This window comes from Giraffa tippelskirchi, chromosome 10 (assembly GCF_054371585.1).
Source record: "Giraffa tippelskirchi isolate mGirTip1 chromosome 10, T2T-mGirTip1v1.2.pri, whole genome shotgun sequence".
Taxonomy (NCBI): Eukaryota; Metazoa; Chordata; class Mammalia; order Artiodactyla; family Giraffidae; genus Giraffa; species Giraffa tippelskirchi.
Window position 1 is genome coordinate 152,905,035 of NC_137284.1, and position 21,016 is coordinate 152,926,050.

At 38.8% G+C, this 21,016-nt stretch overlaps 1 protein-coding gene across 4 annotated transcripts in view; it reads left to right on the plus strand.

Annotated features, from left to right (window-relative positions):
- Window positions 1–21,016, plus strand: part of CNTNAP2 (contactin associated protein 2) — a 2,222,175-nt gene that overhangs the window by 911,646 nt on the left and 1,289,513 nt on the right. For all 4 annotated transcript variants that reach the window (XM_081537160.1, XM_081537161.1, XM_081537162.1 and 1 more), the window contains one exon: window positions 10,788–10,935. In XM_081537160.1, the coding sequence (XP_081393286.1) occupies window positions 10,788–10,935 (148 nt within the window). The remainder of the gene's footprint in view (window positions 1–10,787; window positions 10,936–21,016) is intronic.

Here is a 21,016-nt window from a genome sequence, read left to right on the forward strand (position 1 = left end):
ATGCTTCAAGGATTGACAAAATGCTTTTCTGAAGTTTGTTGGCTTTTAAATGCTAAGTGGCTGAAAAGTCTTCTGATGATTTTAGATTTGGCTTCCTATCTGAGGGTGTATCTGTTAATATGAAAGAGCGTCAGACCAGGGGTTGGCAAACTCTAGCCCCCTGGCTAAGTCTGTAGTATCCCTGTTCTTTTAAAGTCAGGAAACTAAGAAGGCTTTTACATTTTTCAAGTGTTGTTAAAATAAAACTAAAAAAGAAGAAGGATCTGGGAATGAGAGGTCTGTACCCTGCTAAGCCTAAAATATTTACTATTTGATACTTTATAGAGTAAAAAAGGTTGCCTTTCCCCCTCTCTTACATCATTGAAGCTATTGTATGAACTAGAAGAAATACTTCGTGCACATGGTGGTAAATCGTCAGTTATTAAAAATTTAGTCATGTTTAGATTATTCTACAATTAACATCCTGAACAACTCACTATTTTTTAAAAAGTTCTTTGCTGTTGTTCATTGTTCAGTCGTAAAATGTGTCTGACTCTCTAAAATCCCATGAATTACAGCACACCATGCTTCCCCGTGTGACCTAAGAGATCCTAAACTCCCCTCTTTTCTGACCTCAAGTACTACTACTCATGCATTTACACACCAGTCCAACAGTAGCTCAGTTGGTAAACCATCTGCCTGCAGTGCAGGATACCTGGGTCCAATCCCTGGTCAGTAAGTTCCCCTGAAGAAGGAAATGGCAAACCACTCCAGTATTCTTGCCTGGAGAATCCCGTGGACAGAGGAGCCTGGCAGGCTACAGTCCAAGGGATCACCAAGAGTCGGACGCAACTTAGTGCTGTGTTTGTGTGTCTATGCTTTCCTGTCCTTCACAATCTCCCAGTTTGTTCCAACTCATGTCTATTGAGTCGGTGGTGTCACCCAACCATCTCATCCTCTGTCATGCTCTTCTCCTCCTGCCTTCAATCTTTCCCAGCATCAGGATCTTTTCCATGAGTCAGCTCTTTGCATCAGGTGGTCAAAGTATTAGAGCTTCAGCATCAGTCCTTCCAATGAATTTTCAGGGTTTATTTCTTTAGGATTGACAGGTTTGATCTTCCTGCAGTCCAAGGGACTCTTCAAGAGTCTTCTCCAGCACCACAGTTTGAAAGCATCAAGTTTTTGGCTCTCAGCCTTCTTTATGGTCCAACTGTCACATCCATACATGTCTACTAGAAAAACCACTACTGGAAAAACTACATGGACCTTTGTTGGCAAAGTGATGTCTCTACTTTTTAATACACTGTCTAGGTTTCTCATGGTTTTCTCCCAAGGAGGAAGTGTCTTTTAATATCATGGCTATAGACACCATCTGCAGTGATTTTGCAGCCCCCCAAGATAAAATCTGTCACTGTTTCCACCTTTTCCCCTATCTATTTGTCATGAATTGATGGGACCGGAAGCCACAATATTAGTTTTTTGAGTTATGAGTTTTAAGCCAGCTTTTTCACTTTCCTTTTGCACCTTCATCAAGAGGCTGTTTATTTCCTCTTTGTTTTCTGCCCTTAGGATGGTGTCATCTGCATATCTGAGGTTGTTGATATTTTTCCTGGCAATCTTGATTCCAGCTTGTGATTCATCCAGACCAGCATTCCACATGATGTAATCTGCATATAAGTTAAATAAGCAGGGTGACAGTATACAGTCTTGACATACTCCTTTGCCAGTTAGGAGCCAGTCTGTTGTTCCATGCCCAGTTCTCTCTGTTGCTTCTTGATCTGTATTCAGGTTTCTCAGGAGGCAGGTAAGGTAGTCTGGTATTCCCATCTGTTGAAGAATTTTCCACAGTTTGTTGTGATCCACACAGTCAAAGACTTTAGCATAGTCAGTGAAGCAGAAATAGATGTTTCTCTGGAATTTACTTGCTTTTTCAATGATCCAGCGGATGTTAACAATTTGATTTCTGGTTCCTCTGTCTTTTTTAAATCCACTTTGTACATCTGGAAGTTCTTGGTTTATGTCCTGTTGAAGCCTAGCTTGAAGGATTTTGAGCATTACTTTGCTGGCATGTCAGTGAGAATGATTGTGTGGTACTTTGAGCATTCTTTGACATCACTTTTCTTTGGGATTGGAATGAAAACTGAGCTTTTCCAGTCCTGTGGCCACTGCTGAGTTTTCCAAATTTGCTGACATACTGGGTGCAGCACTTTAATAGCACCATCTTTTAGAATTTGAAATAGCTCAGCTGGAATTCCATCATCTCCACTATCTTTGTTCATAATGAAAAGTCAAGACTCACTTGACTTCACACTCCTAGATATCTGACTCTAGTTGAATGATCACACCATTGTGGTTATTTGGGTCATTAAGGCCTTTTTTGTACAGTTCCTCTGTGCATTCTTGTCACCTCTTCTTAATGTCTTCTGCTTCTCTTAGGCCCTTGCAATTTCTGTCCTTTATTGCACCCATCTTTGCATGAAATGTTCCCTTGGTATCTCTAATTTTCTTGAAGAGATCTCTAGTCTTTCCCATTCTGTGTTTTTCCTCTATTTCTTTGCATTGTTCACTTAAAAAGGCTTTCTTATCTCTCCTTTCTGTCCTCTAGAACTTTGCATTTAGTTAGGTATATCTTTCCCTTTCTCCCTTGCCTTTCACTTCTGTTCTTTCCTCAGCTGTTTGTAAGGTCTCCTCAGACAACCATTTTGCCTTCTTGCATATCTTTTTCTTTGGGATGATTTTGGTCTCTGCTTCCTGTACTTTGTTACAAACCTCCATCAATAGTTCTCAGACACTCAGTCTACCAGATCTAATCCCTTGTATCTATTTGTCATCTTCACTGTATAATCTTAAGGGATTTGATTTAGGCCATACCTGAATGGTCTAGTGTTTTTCCTTTCTTTCTTCAGTTTAAGTCTGAATTTTGAAATAAGGAGCTCATAGTCTGAGGCATAGTTAGTGCCCGGTCTTATTTTTGATGACTGTATAGAGTTTCTCCATCTTCGGCTGCAAAAAATATAATCAGTCTGTTTTAGGTATTAACCTTCTTTGCTGCATATTTTAATAGTTTTTAGGACAGCATATCAGAAGGATTGCCATAGGTTTAGCCTTATTTTATTGTTTTACTAAGCATGAAGATTTGTGAGTTACAGAAATGCTATGTTAGTAAAAATAAAAAATAAAAAAATAAATCCTTCTAAGCATATATACAAATCACAGCCATGTCAGGAGATTTAATAGCAGTGACATGTAATTTACAAGCTTATGTAAATTGTTTTGTCAGTCTTACAATGATGAATTTGTCTGACGCTTTCAGCCAATTTATTTGAAAAAAAAAGTTCCTTTTCAAGCCCTATGACAAAATAGTCATTACTACTGTAATAATACAGTATTATAGCAGAGTACCCTTTATTTTTATCATAAGCAATGTCATTCCAGCTTTTTAATTACTTATATTAAGATTTTCAGGGAAACTTTGGCTAATATTACAGTAGGAGTATCTTTTGAGAATACTTCTGAGAAAATAAAATATTAATATTGTTAAAATTAGTGTAAATAAAAATGTCGAGAAAACTAAGGCATACAGGCCAAATAGGCTACCTGATAAATGAGCCAGAAACCAAGTGTATGTCCAAAATGTACATCTCTTAAAAATTATCTATTCAAATAGGTAACATCAAATATTAAAAAATATATATACGTGTGTTGTGCCTAAATAGAAAAATCTTTATTCCTTGCTGAAAACTTGATTCTCAAGCAGAAGTCGTTGCGGGAGTGGACGGACTTCTTACTTTTCCCTTTTGCCCAGACTAGCTGTTCAGCATCGATTAAGTACTCTGCTTTCTCCGTAGCCTGAATTCATTGGTTTGAAAAAATAAGATCCCTCCCAAAGTTAGGATTTCCTATAAGGCACAAACCATACAGTGTGTACTAGAAAGCTTTAAATAAGAAAGTAATATATAAATATTGGATACTGTTTTTGTTAAATCAATGACTACACCTCCTTCTACATTTTTTAACTTTTCTTAATACTGCTATAGAATAGGCATTTCACATATATTTACACCTTCATATTCAAGACAATGATCAGTAACGCCTACATCATTCCTCGGAAATATTTTCAATCTCAATTTAGGATAATGTCTTAAGTCTCAATATGCTTGGAAATGAAAAGAAGTGCAAAAAACACAATCTACTGATGCTGTGAATTCTGAAGAAAATACCATATGCCATGCATTTGTTCATAAATAATAAATGTTACCCTTTCTGAAAAGCTATGCTAAACATCTCAAATTTTCTATGTGACCTTTCAGTTTGATGGGGACGTCTCAAAGACAGTATATTTAAATCTTCACTAATTATCTTTTCCCTTCAAATATCTTTGTATTAGTCAGTATTCTTTGTTGCTTTTGAAAAAAAAAAAATACACAAACCAATGAGGACACAAGTCACATCATCAAAAATCCTGTAGATTTTCTTCTGCAAGCTCCGAATTTAGATGCTGAAATGACATCATCACAGATAGGCCTACTTTATCTTTCTCTGACGTCCATCCCTTTCTATAATAATACAGAGTGGCCAATGGGAGCTCAGTGGATGGAGAGCTTCCATTCCTAGTAGTTCTGTATTTTGCTTTGTTTTCTTCTCACATAGTATGCATTTGGGGTCCAATTGCTATATCATCTTCTACTGTTATACTAGGAACTTTGCTGTATTGGGGGAACCTTATTTTAGTGGTATGTGTGTGTGCTAAGTCGCTTCAGTTTTGTCCGACTCTTTGTGACCCCATGGACTGTAGCTCACCAGGCTCCTCTGTCCATTGGAATCTCCAGGCAAGAAGACTGGAGTGGGTTGCCATGCCCTCCTCCAAGGGATCTTCCCAACCCAGGGATCAAACCTGTGTCTTTAAGTCTCCTGCATTGATGCTCTTTACCACTAGTGCCACCTGGGAATCCCACTTTAGTGGCCCCAATTTTAAAATGTAAATTATGTGACATTTTCACTGAAAAATCTCCAGTGAATTTTGTTTTAGCCCAGTTAATATGAAGTTTACCACATTGTCATGGTCTGCAGGTCCTCCTTATGTGCTCCATAAATTCTGGCTTCCTTCCTGCCCCCAAAACATGCAGCGTATACTCAAGATGTTTGCATTTCTTACCTTTGCTTATAAATAAATAAATAAATAAATAAATAAATAAATAAATATTATACACACACATATTTGTAGGCATACCTGGGACATATTGTGCATCTGGTTCCAGATTACTCAATAAAGAGAATATTGCAATAAAATGAGTCATATGACTTCTTTTGGTTTCACAATAAACCAGTGTAAAAGTTGTGTTTATATTATACTGTAGTCTATTCAGTGTACAGTACCATTTTATGTATAAACAATGGCCATATCTTAATTTTAAAATACTTGATTGCTAAAAAATGATAACCCTCATCTGAACCTTCAAGGAATTGTGATCTGTTAGCTGGTGGAGGATCTTGCATCAAAGTTGATGCTGCTGAGTGATCAACATGATGATTGTTGAAGGTTGAGGTGCCTGTGGGAATTTCTTAGGATAAAACAACATGAAGTGTGCTATGTCAGTTGACTGTTCCTTTCATTTGCACACTTAGAGACCATTGTTGGGTTATTAATTGGCCTAATTTCGGTATTGCTCTGTCTCAGGGAATAGGGAGGCCCGAGGAAAATAAAAGAGATGGAGGAATGGGAGGTCAGTGGGGAAGTCAGAATGTAGACAATGTATATAGATTAAATTCACTCTTATATGGGTGTAGTTCAAGGCACCCCCAAACAGTTGCATTAGTGGCATCAAAGATCACTGACCACACATCATGATAGTGAGTATAATAATAATGAAAAAGCTTGAAATATTGCAAGAATTATCAAACATGACAGAGAACCGAAGTGAGCAAATGCTGTTGGAAAATGGTGCCAATAGACTTTCTCCAGGCAGTGTTGCCAGAAACCTTCAATTATAAAAGCATCTGCGAAGCAAAAAAATGAGCCATACCTATAATATACAATAATACATACATATTATATAACTCAGTGTATTTAATTTATATATACATTATATTTAGAAAAATTATCGGAGCATAGCAACTTAGCAGCAGCAGCAGTTGATTTAAAATGCTGTGTTAGTTTTTGATGTACAACAAAGTGAACCAATTGTATATATACATATATCCACTCTTTTATAGATTATTTTCCCAGGTAGGTCTTTACAGAATTTTGAGTAGAGTTTCCTGTGCTGCACAGTAGGTCCTTGCTAGTTATCTATTTGATATATAGTAGTGTGTATATGTGGGAGTAGGCAATGGCACCCTACTCCAGTACTCTTGCCTGGAAAATCCCATGGACGGAGGAGCCTGGTGGGCTGCAGTCCATGGGGTCGCTAAGGGTCGGGCACAACTGAGTACCTTCACTTTGACTTTTCACTTTCATGCATTGGAGAAGGAAATGGCAACCCACTCCAGGGTTCTTGCCTGGAGAATCCCAGCGATGGGGGAGCCTGGTGGCTGCCATCTGTGGGGTCGCACAGAGTCGTACACGACTGAAGCAACTTAGCAGCAGCAGCAGCAGCAGCAGCAGCGGCAGCAGTGTGTGTATGTCAGTCCTGATCTCTTAGTTTATCTCTTCCACCCTTCCCATACCAGTAACCATAAGTTAGTTTTCTGCATCTATAACTCTATTTCTCTTTTGTAAATAAATTCATTTGTACCATTTTTCTAGATTCCATATATAAGCAGTATCATATGAGATTTGTCTTTCTCTGTCTCACTTCAGTCAGTATTATAATCTCTAGGTCCATCCATGTTGTGGTGAATGGCAGCATTTTGTTCTTTTTTATGATTGAGTAATATTCTGTTGTGTACATATACCAGATCTTTATCCATTCATCTATCAATGAATACTTTGAGTGTTTCCACATCCTGGCTATTGTAAATATTAAATATATCCATTTCATATTGTTTATTATTTGCCCCACTCTGTACTGACATACTGTATACTTTAATAATGCAAATGCCATGTGAGCTGAAACTGTATTGTCCACTTCTGTCTCCCCAGTGATTTGAACAGTATCTGGTGCATAAAATGCTCTCATTTATCTCCTGAGTGAATGAATGGATATATGAATATATAGCACTTCGAGCAGAAGTGCTGAGGTTGAGCCTTGGTGTAGCATCTGCCTCTCCTGAATCAGGTGGATCAAGAGTGAAGATTGGGTAACATTGTAAAGAAAATCTAGATGCTGTTACTTAAATAGAAGAAGTTGCTGGGGAGGGAAAGGATGGATGTCTACCATTTTATCCCCCCTTCCCTCTTTTTGTCGCCAATGCCAATATGTGAATAGATTGGTTTATATCATTGCTCTTACTCTGTCTTCTCAAGATGTCATTAATTCTTCTTTTGAAACATGTCTGTCTCTCATTTTCTCATTTTCCCTTCCCACCACGTGGCATTGACTTTGAACTCTATGACTCATCTTTCTGCCCCCAACATGATCTCCCACCATCCAAGATCTTCTAAATATGGCTCTAATTCTGTCATTTAGAAAAGAAATACATGCTGTATTCTTCTGTCCACGATCAGACAGAACTTGTTAAAACACTCATGATTTTCCAATATGAACGCTTCTTCCAGTCAGATTTATGTCCTTACCACTTACTCCTGAATATACTTTAGTTTATGTTTTCAGAGTCCACAATTTTAGTTCTAAAATAGATTTTTTAGATAAACTGGTCAGATCTTTTTTGGGGAACAGACATGGAGAGAAGGAGTAAAATAGATGAGGACCAGAGAAGTTACCCCTAAAGAACAAAATTTCACCACAACTACTAGACTCAGGGTATCTCCAGCCCTAGATCTGAGTGCCTTCTTTTGTGTGTGTGTATATGTGTGTGTGTATTTTTAATTAATTCATTTATTTTAGTTGGAGGGGTACTTACTTTACAATATTGTGGTTTTTGCCGTACATCGACATGTATCAGCCACAGGTGCCCATGTATCCCCACATCCTCAACCACCCTCCCACCTGCTTCCCAACCCCATCCCTCTGGGTTGTCCCAGAGCACCGGCTTTGAGTACCCTGCTTCGTGCATCAAACTTGTGCTGGTCAGCTGTTTTACTTATGGTAATATACACGTTTCAATGCTACTCTCTCAAATCATCCCACCCTCGCCTTCTCCCACAGAGTCCAAAAGTCTGTTCTTTACATCTGTGTCTCTTTTGCTGCTGTGCATATAGTGTCATCATTACTGTCTTTCTAAATTCCATATATATGGGGTAGGCTGTCTTGGTGTTTCTCTTTCTGATTTACTTCTGAGTTCCTTCCTTATTCCAGTCGTTCCCAGTCCTCTCCCACGTCCTTCTCCCTTTCTGTCTCCTAAACATCATTCTGCCCTCCTATCCAGTTAAAGTCTTTCTCTTTCTATAGTTCTCCTGATTACATAGTTTTCATAGGATTTCAAGGATTATTGAAATCACTAGCTATGCTGCACACTTCTGTACTTCCTTTTAATGCTGCCTTTTGGAACATTTTTTTTCATATTTTATTTTAGGCCTGTGATATGAGGATTTATAGTGAGAAATATATATTTTTGGTCTTTATCCATGCTGTCTGCCACACAGCTTCTGAAACTCCTGGGATTTCCTAAGTGATAAGTGTGATAAAGCTGAAATGGGTGTCTTTTGTTATTCATAACAAATTCCTTTCAGCCACACCTGAGTTTATGTCAATGAGATGATTTTTGAAAACCCCCCTGATAACCTTAAGATGAAACCAACCATGTGATTTGATTAGAGAGTTGAAATTTTCAGCCTCATCCTTACCTCTGAGAAGGAGAGCGGGGCAGGAGATTGAGTTCAGTCACCAGTGGCCAATGATTTGATCCTCACATGTGCACACAGTGGCTGCCATAAAAATCGAGAATTTCAGGAGTTCAGAACGCTTGGTGAATAAATAGAGGTGCTAGGAGGCTGGCACACCGGGAGCGGGCCTGCAGCCCTTCTCACCCACCTTGCTCTTCCATCTGTTCCTGAGTTGAATCCTTCAGTATAAACCAGTGATCTAGTTTGTAAACTGTTTTTCTGTGTTCTGTGAGCTGTTCAGCAAGCAGTTGAACCTAAGGAGGGGGTCATGGGGACCTCTGATGTATGGTCTTTCAGAAGCATAGGTGACAAACTGGGCTGGAGATTGGCATCTGAAGTGGGGGTGGTATTGTGGAACTCAGCCCTTCACCTGTGGGATCTGAGTCTATCTCCAGGTAGCTAGTGTTAGGATCGAGTTAGGGTATGGAATGCTGGCGGGTGTCCTCAGAGAATGGCCTGGCGTGTGGGAAAACCACATTCCTCGTGTCAGAAATGAAGTATTAGGAAAAACAGGAGAACACAGAGGAATTTTTTTTTTTTCTTTTTTCAGGCTTCATAAGACTAGAAATGTCTCAGAAACAGATTTCTAAGAAAGTTCCTTGCTGTCTGTGTTGTTTTTAATATTCATATACCGCTTAGCACCATGTTAAGCATATGTTTGTGTGTGTTAGTCACTCAGTCGTGTCTGACTCTTTGCGACCTCATGGACTCTAGCCCGCCAGAGTCCTCTGTCCATGGGATTCTTAAGGCAAGAATACTGGAGTGTGTTGCCATTCCCTTCTCCAGGGGATCTTCCCAACTCAGGGATCGAACCCGGGTCTCCCACATTGCGGGCGGATTCTTTACCATCTGAGCCACCAGGGAAGCTTATAGTTATATATGTTAAGCATATAGTTGATCCTTAAGTTAAAATTGTTTGCTGGCTTTTGTTGAATATTATTTAAGATAATATTTAGATTAATCTATATGCACTCAGGGAATTAATTCAGGGATTCTCACTGGTATTGCTTTTGAAGCCAGGACAACCAATAATAGTATTAAAATGCAACCACAATTTAATAAAATAGATTTGTGACTTCTGTAAAACTAAAAGGTGGCTAGAGAAATACCTACGAAGAAAAAAGAAATCTGTTTTCCTTGATCAAATATTGTCAGTACGATGCAAAGGAGATGTCTATTTACGTGATGAAATTTAAGATCTAAAGCTCAGATAGTTTTGTCCAATGAAGAATTGAAGAGGATCTGGCTGTTTTGAAAGGCAGTGCTGAGGAATGATGGCCATGCCCAAAGAAAATCCATTTTTTCTCTGCCAAAAAAATAGACAATATTAACTTTCAACATAAAAAAAGAATTGTGGCAAATAATTCTTGACACAGTCTTCTGTTAATAAGACAAATGAAATAAATATGTTCATATATAGTAATGCTAATAAAATGTAGACGTCCCTGGCCTCTGCACAGTGTATTCAATTGCTGTTTTTGCCGAACCCCATGTTGAAAAATTTTTCAGATTTCTGATGATGGCATGGGTAGTCACGTAGAGGAGATTTTTGAAAAGCAAGACATATGGTTGGAGTGTGTTTTTAAAAAATGTGTACTGCATAGTTTAAATGTAAAATAATAGAACTCATAATTGTTTACTGGATACTACAGTGTATGTCAGAGTGTTTCATTCTTTTAACATGTGTGTGCATTTCCATATATGAAAGAACCCATGGAAACTTTGTCCTAGCTCCCATTTAAAATTGGTCTTGTTTTTCAAATAAAGAAAGTATGGAAGCTTTTTTTCAATTTCTACTTTGTTTTGGTTTAGAAATTATAAAATACCTCCATTGTATGAGACAATTTAAGTTTATTTTAGCACATAGAGTACACAGTAGCTTCCATTTTCCTCTAATTTTCAATTGTCTTTTTTTTTTTTCCAGGCATTTCCTGGGAACGTCAACTCCGATAGTGTTGTCCGGCACGATTTACAGCATCCGGTCATCGCCCGCTACGTCCGCTTTGTGCCTCTGGATTGGAATGGAGAAGGCCACATTGGGCTCAGGATTGAGGTCTATGGCTGTTCTTACTGTAAGTACCACACTGTGGAAGTTGGTGGTGGATTTTGTCATCTTCATTTAATTAGTAATTTTGTTACTTTGAATTATTTTAGTTGCTTTCTCTGACAGTGAATTGCCATATTTCTTTATATAAAAAATATATAAAGTTGGTCATATGTTATATATTTACATTTTTATACAAACACACATATAAGAATACACTATGAATACCTTAAGTAGAGGATTTGGGAAATGGTTTTTGTTCAGTGGACTTAAACAACAAAGCTTATTAATTAAAATGCTTGAAGTCTTTTGAAATACTTGAAAAGTAGAAACCTGTGCTTTTATCCATCTTTATGACTCTTTGGAGTAGATTTTGAAAATAGTCTTAAGAACTTCCTTCTGGTTCTCTTCAGTATCACCTTTTGTTCTTTTAAAACCAACCACTGAGTTTTGATGTCAATTATATTTTATATGTCTATAAGCCTTATTTGTTCCTTTTAAAAACTTACTTGGTTGCCTAAAGAGTTTCTTTCCCTTTAATTGTGTTTTTGATTATCCTTTTATATTTTTTTAAAGTCATTACATCTATGTCTAATGATTTCAATGTATGGGTTTTTAGGGATTGTGATTCTACTGTCTGTTGTTTCAGCCAGTTTCGTTAGGGGTGCTTCTTTTCTCCTCCTCTTGTTCCTCCTTTTTTGTTATATATATATATATTTATATTTATATTTATATTTATTGGAGTATAGTTGCTTTACAGTGTTATGTTATCTTCTGCTACATAGCACAGTGAATGAGCCCGACTCGGTATACACATATCCCCTCTTGTTTTGAATTTCCTTCCCATCTAGGTTACCACGGAACATTGAGGAGAGTTCTCTGTGCTCTACAGTAGACTCTCATTTCTTTTTCTTAACATCCTTGTCTGCCTATCCTTCTGGTCCTCATCTTCATGCTCATCCGTCTTCTTGATTGTGACTTCAGTTTCTTCAAAACATCATCTGTGTAACTGTTTTCAGGCCCGAGATTGATGGTAGCTTCTTCTGGAAAAGATAGATCTTTGCCTATTTGCTTCTGTGAAGACATCACTAACACACAATTACTGTAAAGACTACTTGAGGCTTTTTGAGGCTAGTGGGTAGTACACATTCAGTTGGCAAACACAGGATTTGCAGACACTGGCTTTATTTTTATTGTTGGTGCTGCTGCGTGGCTTGCAGGATCTTAGTTCTCTGACCAGAGACTGAACCCATGCCCTGGGCAGTAAAAGTGCTGAGTCCTAACCAGTGGATCACTTGGGAATTCCTCCAAACACTACCTTTAGAATATGAATTGTCTGGTAAAATGGTCCTCTCCACCCTGGGAGCTTTTCTTCTTGTTCTAATTGGCTGGGAGGGGGGATGCTGGATACACACAGGGCAGGGAATTAGGAGATCAGCTTCAAGAAGGAATTTCCTACAAGACTTTCCCCCACCTCTTCCTACAGACCCATAACAATAAAGCTTAACTGCAATCAAAAAATGCAAATGTCATATTGGAAAAACTTTTAAAAAATTAACCAAACATTTGATAGTTTATAATAAAAACTATATAAAACTTTCACCTCTGTATGAATTTAGTAACTATAATGATGACCAGGAGAAGGCAATGGCACCCCACTCCAGTACTCTTGCCTGGAGAATCCCATGGATGGAGGAGCCTGGTAGGCTGCAGTCCATGGGGTCACTAACAGTTGGACACGACTGAGCGACTTCACTTTCACTTTTCCCTTTCATGCACTGGAGAAAGAAATGGCAACCCACTCCAGTATTCTTGCCTGGAGAATCCCAGGGACTGCGGAGCCCGGTGGGCTGCCGTCTATGAGGTCGCACAGAGTTGGACACGACTGAAGCGACTTAGCAGTAGCAGCAGTAATGATGACCAAATTGTATTTCTTGTATGTGTGTTCAGTCATTCAGTTCTGTCTGACTCTGCAAGAATACTGGAGTAGGTTGCCATTTCCTCCTCCAGGGATCCATTTCCTCCAACCCAGGGATCGAACCCGGGTCTCCTGCATTGCAGGCGGATTCTTTACCTCTTGAGCTACCTGGGAAGATTAGGGAAGAACAGAACTCTGGGTTCACACTTATTCTAGCTGTCAGCATCGAGATGGGAGGACTAAAAAAAAAAATGTGGTATTTTTGTCTGCATAACATATTTTCTAAGGAGCATGTTCAGCTTTCAACAAATGAAAAAGAAGTAATATTCTCCATGGAAACATGCTATGTGCAATCTATTTTATTAATAATTATTTATTGAGCAATTTTCATGGATCATGAAATATGCTCAATGTTAGCAGTATCACAGTGAGTAAGGAAAACATGATATGAGAGACAAAGTAGAGCCATTAACCCAGTAGTGGTATCTATTAGGCTACAAATTATGAAGGTTAGATTTTGCCCAAAGACACACACAACCTGAGTGCTCGAGCTGAAAGGGAAACCAGACATCCTGGTGGTACAACCAGAGCTCACTACCGCTGCTATTTCCCTATTCCTAAATTCTAACAAAAACTGCATGGGACCTTCACTGGCTCAATAAGCGAATTATATTGACACCCCAGAAGCAGCCATCAAGCCTTCTTTGCGTTACTACTACTTAAATTCACCTGATTTTTATCCCCATAGATTAAGGGTTTGGCGTTTTTGTTTTTTTTTTTTTTTAATTTTAAATTCTCATACAAATTAAATGATACACATTATTTCCCCTCTGACTTCTTTAGTTGAAAATAATATTTGTGAAAATTACCCATTTTGTTACCTGAGGTATTTATTTTCCTGAATAACATGGTGGAGAGGTCTGACAGAATGTGGTCCACTGGAGAAGGGCATGGCAAACCACTTCAGTATTCTTGCCTTGAGAACCCCATGAACACTATGAAAAGGCAAAAAGATAGGACACTGAAAGATGAACTCCCCATGTCAGTAGGTGCCCACTATGCTACTGGAGATCAGTGGAGAAATAACTACAGAAAGAGTGAAGGGATAGAGCCAAAGCAAAAACGACACCCAGTTGTGAATGGAACTGGTGATAGAAGCAAGGTCTGATGCTGTAAAGAGCAATATTGCATAGCAACCTGGAATGTTGGGTCCATGAATCCAGGCAAATTGGAAGTGGTCAAACAGGAGATGACAAGAGTGAATGTCGACATTCTAGGAATCAGTGAACTAAGATGGACGGGAATGGGTGAATTTAACTCAGATGACCATTATATCTACTACTGTGGGCAGGAATCCCTTAGAAGAAATGGAGTAGCCATCATAGTCAACAAAAGAGTTCAAAATGCAGTACTTGGATGCAATCTCAAAAACGACAGAATGATCTCTTTGTTTTCAAGGCAAACCGTTCAATATCACAGTAATTCAAGTCTATGCCCTGACCAGTAATGCCAAAGAAGCTGAAGTTGAACAGTTCTATGAAGACGTACAAGACCTTCTAGAACTAACACCCAAAAAAGATGTTCTTTTCATTATAGGGGACTGGAATGCAAAAGTAGGAAGTTAGGAAACACCTGGAATGACAGGCAAATTTGGCCTTGGAGTACAGAATGAAGCAGGGCAAAGGCTAATAGAGTTTTGCCAAGAGAACACACTGGTCACAGCAAACACCTTCTTCCAACAACACAAGAGAAGACTCTACACATGGACATCACCAGATGGTCAACATCAAAATCAGATTGATTATATTCTTTGCCGCCAAAGATGGAGAAGCTCTATACAGTCAGCAAAAACAAGACCGGGAGCTGACTGTGGATCAGATCATGAACTCCTTATTGCCATATTCAGACTGAAATTGAAGAAAGTGGAGAAAACCACTAGACCATTCAGGTATGACCTAAATCAAATCCCTTATGACTATACAGTAGAAGTGAGAAATAGATTTAAAGGACTAGATCTGATAGAATGCCTGATGAACTATGGATGGAGGTTCATGGAGACAGGAATCAAGACCATCCCCAAGAAAAAGAAATGCAAAAAAGCAAAATGGCTGTCTGAGGAGGCCATACAAATAGCTGTGAAAAGACGGGAAGCGAAAAGCAAAGGAGAAAAGGAAAGATATACCCATTTGAATGCAGAGTTCCAGAGAATAGCAAGGAGAGATAATAAGGCCCTCCTCAGTGATCAATGCAAAGAAATAGAGGAAAACATTAGAATGGGAAAGACTAGAGATCGTTTCAAGAAAATTAGAGATACCAAGGGAACATTTCATGCAAAGATGGGCTCAATAAAGGACAGAAATGGTAGGGACCTAACAGAAGCAGAAGACATTAAGAAGAAGTGGCAAGAACACACAGAAGAAGTGTACAAAAAACTTCTTCATGACCCAGACAATCATGATGGTGTGATCACTCACCTAGAGCCAGACATCCTGGAATGTGAAGTCAAGTGGGCCTTAGGAAGCATCACTATGAACAAAGCTAGTGGAGGTGATGGAGTTCCATTTGAGCTATTTCAAATCCTAAAAGATGACACTGTGAAAGTGCTGCACTCAATATGCCAGAAAATATGGAAAACTTATCAGTGACCACAGGACTGGAAAAGGTCAGTTTTCGTTCCAATCCCAAAGAAAGGCAATGCCAAAGAATGCTCAAACTACCGCACAATTGCACTCATCTCACACACTAGTAAAGTAATGGTTAAAATTCTCCAAGCCAGGCTTCAGCAATACATGAACCATGAACTTCCAGATGTTCAAGCTGGTTTTAGAAAAGGCAGAGGAACCAGAGATCAAATTGCCAACATCCGATGGATCATCAAAAAAGCAAGAGAGTACCCGAAAAAAACATCTACCTCTGCTTTATTGACTATGCCAAAGCCTTTGACTGTGTGGATCAAAATAAACTGTGGAAAATTCTGAAAGAGATGGGAATACCAGACCACCTTACTTGCCTCTTGAGAAACCTATATGCAGGTAAGGAAGCAACAGTTAGAACTGGACACGGAACAACAGACTGGTTCCAAATAGGAAAAGAAGTACGTCAAGGCTGTATATTGTCACCCTCCTTATTTAACTTATATGCAGAGTACATCATGAGAAACGCTGGGCTGGATGAAGCACAAGCTGGAATCAAGATTGCTGGGAGAAATATCAATAACCTCAGATATGCAGATGACACCACCCTTATGGCAGAAACTGAAGAAGAACTAAAGAGCCTCTTGATGAACATGAAAGTGGAGAGTGAAAAAGTTGGCTTAAAGCTCAACGTTCAGAAAACTAAGATCATGGCATCTGGTCCCATCACTTCATGGCAGATAGATGGGGAAAGAGTGGAAACAGTGGCTGACTTTATTTTTGGGGGCTCCAAAATGACGGCAGATAGTGACTGCAGCCATGAAATTAAAAGACGCTTCCTCCTTGGAAGGAAAGTTATGACCAACCTAGATAGCATATTAAAAAGCAGAGATATCACTTTGTCAATAAAGGTCAGTCTAGTCAAGGCTATGGTTTTTCCTGTGGTCATGTATGGGTATGAGAGTTGGACTATAAAGAAAGCTGAGCACTGAAAAATTGATGCCTTTGAACTGTGGTGTTGGAGAAGACTCTTGAGAGTCCCTTGGACTGCAAGGAGATCCAACCAGTCCATCCTAAAGGAGATCAGTCCTGGGTGTTCATTGGAAGGACTGATGCTGAAGCTCCAATACTTTGGCCACCTGATGCGAAGAGCTGACTCATTGGAAAAGACCCTGATGCTGGGAAAGATTGAGGGCAGGAGGACAAGGGGACAACAGAGGATGAGATGGCTGGATGGCATCACCGACTCGATGGACATGGGTTTGGGTGGACTTAGAGAGTTAGTGATGGACAGGGAGGCCTGGCGTGCTGTGGTTCATGGGGTTGCAAAGAGTCAGACATGACTGAGTGACTGAACTGAACTGAACTGGTGCTTATTTTACAATTATGTATTCTTTTCATGTTGATAAACATTGAATTGTTTCCAATTTTTTGGCTATTTCAATAGAATTGCTATAAACATTTTTCATGGCGTAGAGCTAGCAAGGGTTAATATCAAATTAGGATATGCGTATGTTTAACTTTGTTGATAACAGAATTTTCCTAAAGTGGTTGGATCAATTTAGACTCTCAAAACCAACGTACTAGAGTTCCTAGTTGCACCATAACTCAACCATTTAGAAATTAATGTTTGAAAGTTTTAACCATTGTGGTGCATGTTCATTATATGAAGTTTAGTTTTAATGAACATTTTTCAAGTTTGTAAAGAGGTTATACTTACTAGTAGTCTGTATACCCTCTTTTTTGAAGGAATTGTTGGGAACTATGCCCGTTCTTCTGTTGAATTGTCTTTTGTTTGTCTAATTGAGTAATTTTTAAAAGCAACCCTGCCTTTTTTTTTTTTTTCCTCATTATGCTATATAGACATGCATCTTACTTTTGAGATGGCTTTCTTTGAAAATAGCCCTTTTAAAACCAACAGCATCAATGAAGGTACTTTCGAATCCACAGTAAAGGGCAAAAGCAGTGTGCCAAAGGTCATATATTCCGTTGACTCAAACGCGATTTAAAATATGACAGTGCGTTCTGTAATTGTTTCAAGTAGCTTTGTAAAATGTTGAGCTAGTGCTATCATGAGGTTTTCCATCAAGCCTGGTTCTTGACGATCACAATATGAGAAGGACACATGCTTGAAGCTAAATAGGAAGCGTGGCTTTCCTAGTATATAAACCTCCCTGGAGGAAAAAATCCTACACTTTGGGAAACTGGATTAATATTTATGCCAATAGATGCCAGTGGAGTAAATGATAAACTGACAACATAAAGTAAGATAAAACTTTATACCAAGTTGTAAATGTTCTAGATCTTCTCCAAACACAGCCACTTGTGGTTATTGAGCACTTGAAATGTAGCTAAGGCAATTGAGAACTAAGCCTTATTTAATTTCCATTGATTTGAATTTGAAATTAAGTAGCATGACCACTGGCTACCATATTGGATGGTACAGATCATAAGAACCAAAACAACTGCTTCTTATTTTCCTCCTGTGTCCTTTTATAATCTAAACAGCCTATAATATTTATTTCTAATGGCAATCTCTAATTTTTTTCCTAGTTTGGAAAATGATACTTCAATCATCATGAGAACTGTCTTTACTATCAAAACTTTGATGACTAGTCATTCCTCTGTTGCTGTTTTTGGGGAAGAATTTTAAGTGAACTTATGTACTAAGAATGGATGCTTAGTTACTCAGTTGTGTCCTACTCTTTTGCAACCCCATGGACTGTAGCCCTCCAGGCTCCTCTGTTCATGGGATTTCCAGGAAAGAAAACTGGAGTGGGTTGCCATTTACTTCTCCAAGTTATTTTTCCAACCAGGTCATTTTTCTAACTAATATCCAGATCCCATTATTTCTCATACATCTATGTATGAAGAATGTAAAGTATACTTGTCTTTTCCAAGAAAAAACACATATCTGTAATAAGAAAATGATGTGTTAAACATATTTATTATGGGAAACTTTTCCAAGGTTACTGTTTTATAAATTTACCTGTATTGGCATTGAGACTAGAGTGGCCCCTTAGATGGCTTTCTATTTTATTTTTTTCATTTATTGGACCATTGGTTTGTCTCAAGGGCTTCGTTTAAGGTTTCAGTGATAAGGGAATTATAGATCTTTGAGAGGGGATATTTCAATCAGAAACACTCATATTTTGCACCTTTAAAAATAGTAGTCCTGCCAGGGTCCAGCAAGGAGAAACTAGGCTTGCATCACTCCCACGGAAAAGAAATGATTTTTCTCATCTTCTAAGAAACCCCTTAGGGGATTTGTCTGAGATCTGTCTTATACCTGCAGGCTGGGGAATGGGGTTGTTCTTCTTTTCCTTCAAAGTTTGCCAGAAGAACTAGAGAAGAAAAAGCATGGATAGATTGCTGCTTCTGTGGGAGTGTGTACCTACTGTAATTCTGCTTGCATTTGTCAACTTTCTTCTCTGCAGCTCTTCCACAATCTGTCATCTGAAAAATTAGGTGCTTTTCAAGGTTGAAAGTAAGAAGTTCACTCTATTCCAGGTGAAGGAAGTTTAGTTCCAGGCCACTGCTTTTAAGCCTCTAGGACCTCTGCTGTTTTTGTTTCCTCACTTGTCTTGTTGATAATATGTATTCCAACTTCAATGAATTCAGACTCATTTTAAATCATTCTGCTCGCTCTACATTTGGCTTCCCCTCAAATTTAGTTAAAACAAGTGCATGCTGTTATTTTAAAAACTTAATGATATCCGTCATGTCTTCTGACTCAGTAAGCTTGCTCCCCAAACACTGATGCTAATCTTCTTACTCTGTACCGAAGGGACTGCATGAAGCAGAAGGGAGAGGTCTCAGTCTAATAACTTTTAAAAATCATTTATGGCTGAAACACTCAAACATTCATCTTACAAAAGCCCTGCATGGTGTATTGATTAAAGTAGTGAGCGTTTTTTATAGCAAATACTGAATTAGCTTTTAAACAGAGTCTCCATAAAAATAAGGCAGCATCTTGGCAAATCAGGGTACACACAAACCAAAGTAATTTTTGTGTATGCATTCAGTTCAGGTGAATAACTAATAAAGCCTGTAAATATTTCCCAGTGCAAATCCAGGTGGAAAATAAGTGCCAGACGGGGAGGAAGGCATATGAGGAGATGCCAAATACAAGTAGTAGGAGGACAGTGTTTTGTCCTCTTCATGCTGTGCTAGAGGGAATATCCTCTTCTAGGGACCACAGTCTACTCCCCTAGCGCCCTTGCAGCCTAGACAGGAGATGCTGCCATGTGTGTGTATTAGTTCAAAGGGCTGTTGTAAAATAATACTATAAACTGTGTAGCTTAGGATAACAAATTCTCTCATGGTTCTGGAGACATAAGTCTGGAATTAAGGTGTTAGCATAGTTGTTTCTGTCTGGAGACTCAGAGGGAATAACTGACCCATACCTCTCCTCTAGCATCTGATGGTGGTGGTGGTGTTCAGTCGCTCAGTCATGTCCAGCTCTTTGCGACCCCATGGACTGCAGCACGCCAGGCTTCCCTGTCCATCACTAACTCCCGGAGCTTACTCAAACTCATGTCCATCGAGTCACTGCTGCCATACAACCATCTCATCCTCTGCTGTCCCTTTCTTCTTCCGCCTTCAATCTTTTTCAGCATCAGAGTCTTTTCCAATGAGTCGGCTCTTCACATCAGGTGGCCAAAGTATTGGAGCTTCAGCTTCAGCATCAGTCTTTCTAGCATCTGGTGGTTGTCAGCAGTTCTTGGCATCTGTGACCTGTTGCTGCTTCATTCCAACGCCTGCCTCTGTCTTCACGTGGTTGTCTTCCCTCTGTGTGTCTGTCTCTGTATCTTCACATGAGTATCTTCTCTCTATGTGTTTACGTCTCGGTATCTTTACATGGATGTCTTGCCTCTGTGTGTCTATCTTTGTACCTTAACGTGACCATCTTCCCTCTGTATTTCTATCTCTGTGTCTTCACTTGGCTGTCTTACAAGGACATCAGTCATTGGAGTTACCCTTACCCAGTATGACCTCATGTTGAAGGAAATGATTATCTCTGCAAAGACCCTATTTCCAAGTAAGGTCACATTTTGACTTTCTTGGTGGTTATGTGTTTGGGAGAATTGTAATTCGACCCAGTACAGTATTTATTCATTAAGATAAGTAAGAATTCCCATGAAGATCAGTGTAGTTGTGCAGAGAAATAAATACTTCTGTATGTCAACCCATGTTTTCCTGTTTATATTAGATGTTTCATTTTGCATAATTCTTGTATTGTTGTGTTTTGTGTTCATTGCACACACATAAACATACATACACATATACTCATGAAGTTTAAATTTTGGGAATCAGTGTATCATCACACAGATTAATCTATCTCATTATCATTTATTGAATTCTATTTGTAAAGCATTCTACTAATTTAAAATCTAAAATGCAGATCAGATCATATCATACCTCTGCTTAAAGCACTTTACGAGCCTACCTATAAACTCTGAGTTGTTAGCTTGAAATATAGTGCCCTTCCTATTACATCTGGCGCTACATCCTATCATTTCCATGTTGTACTCTATGCTCCACTATACAAACTGTCC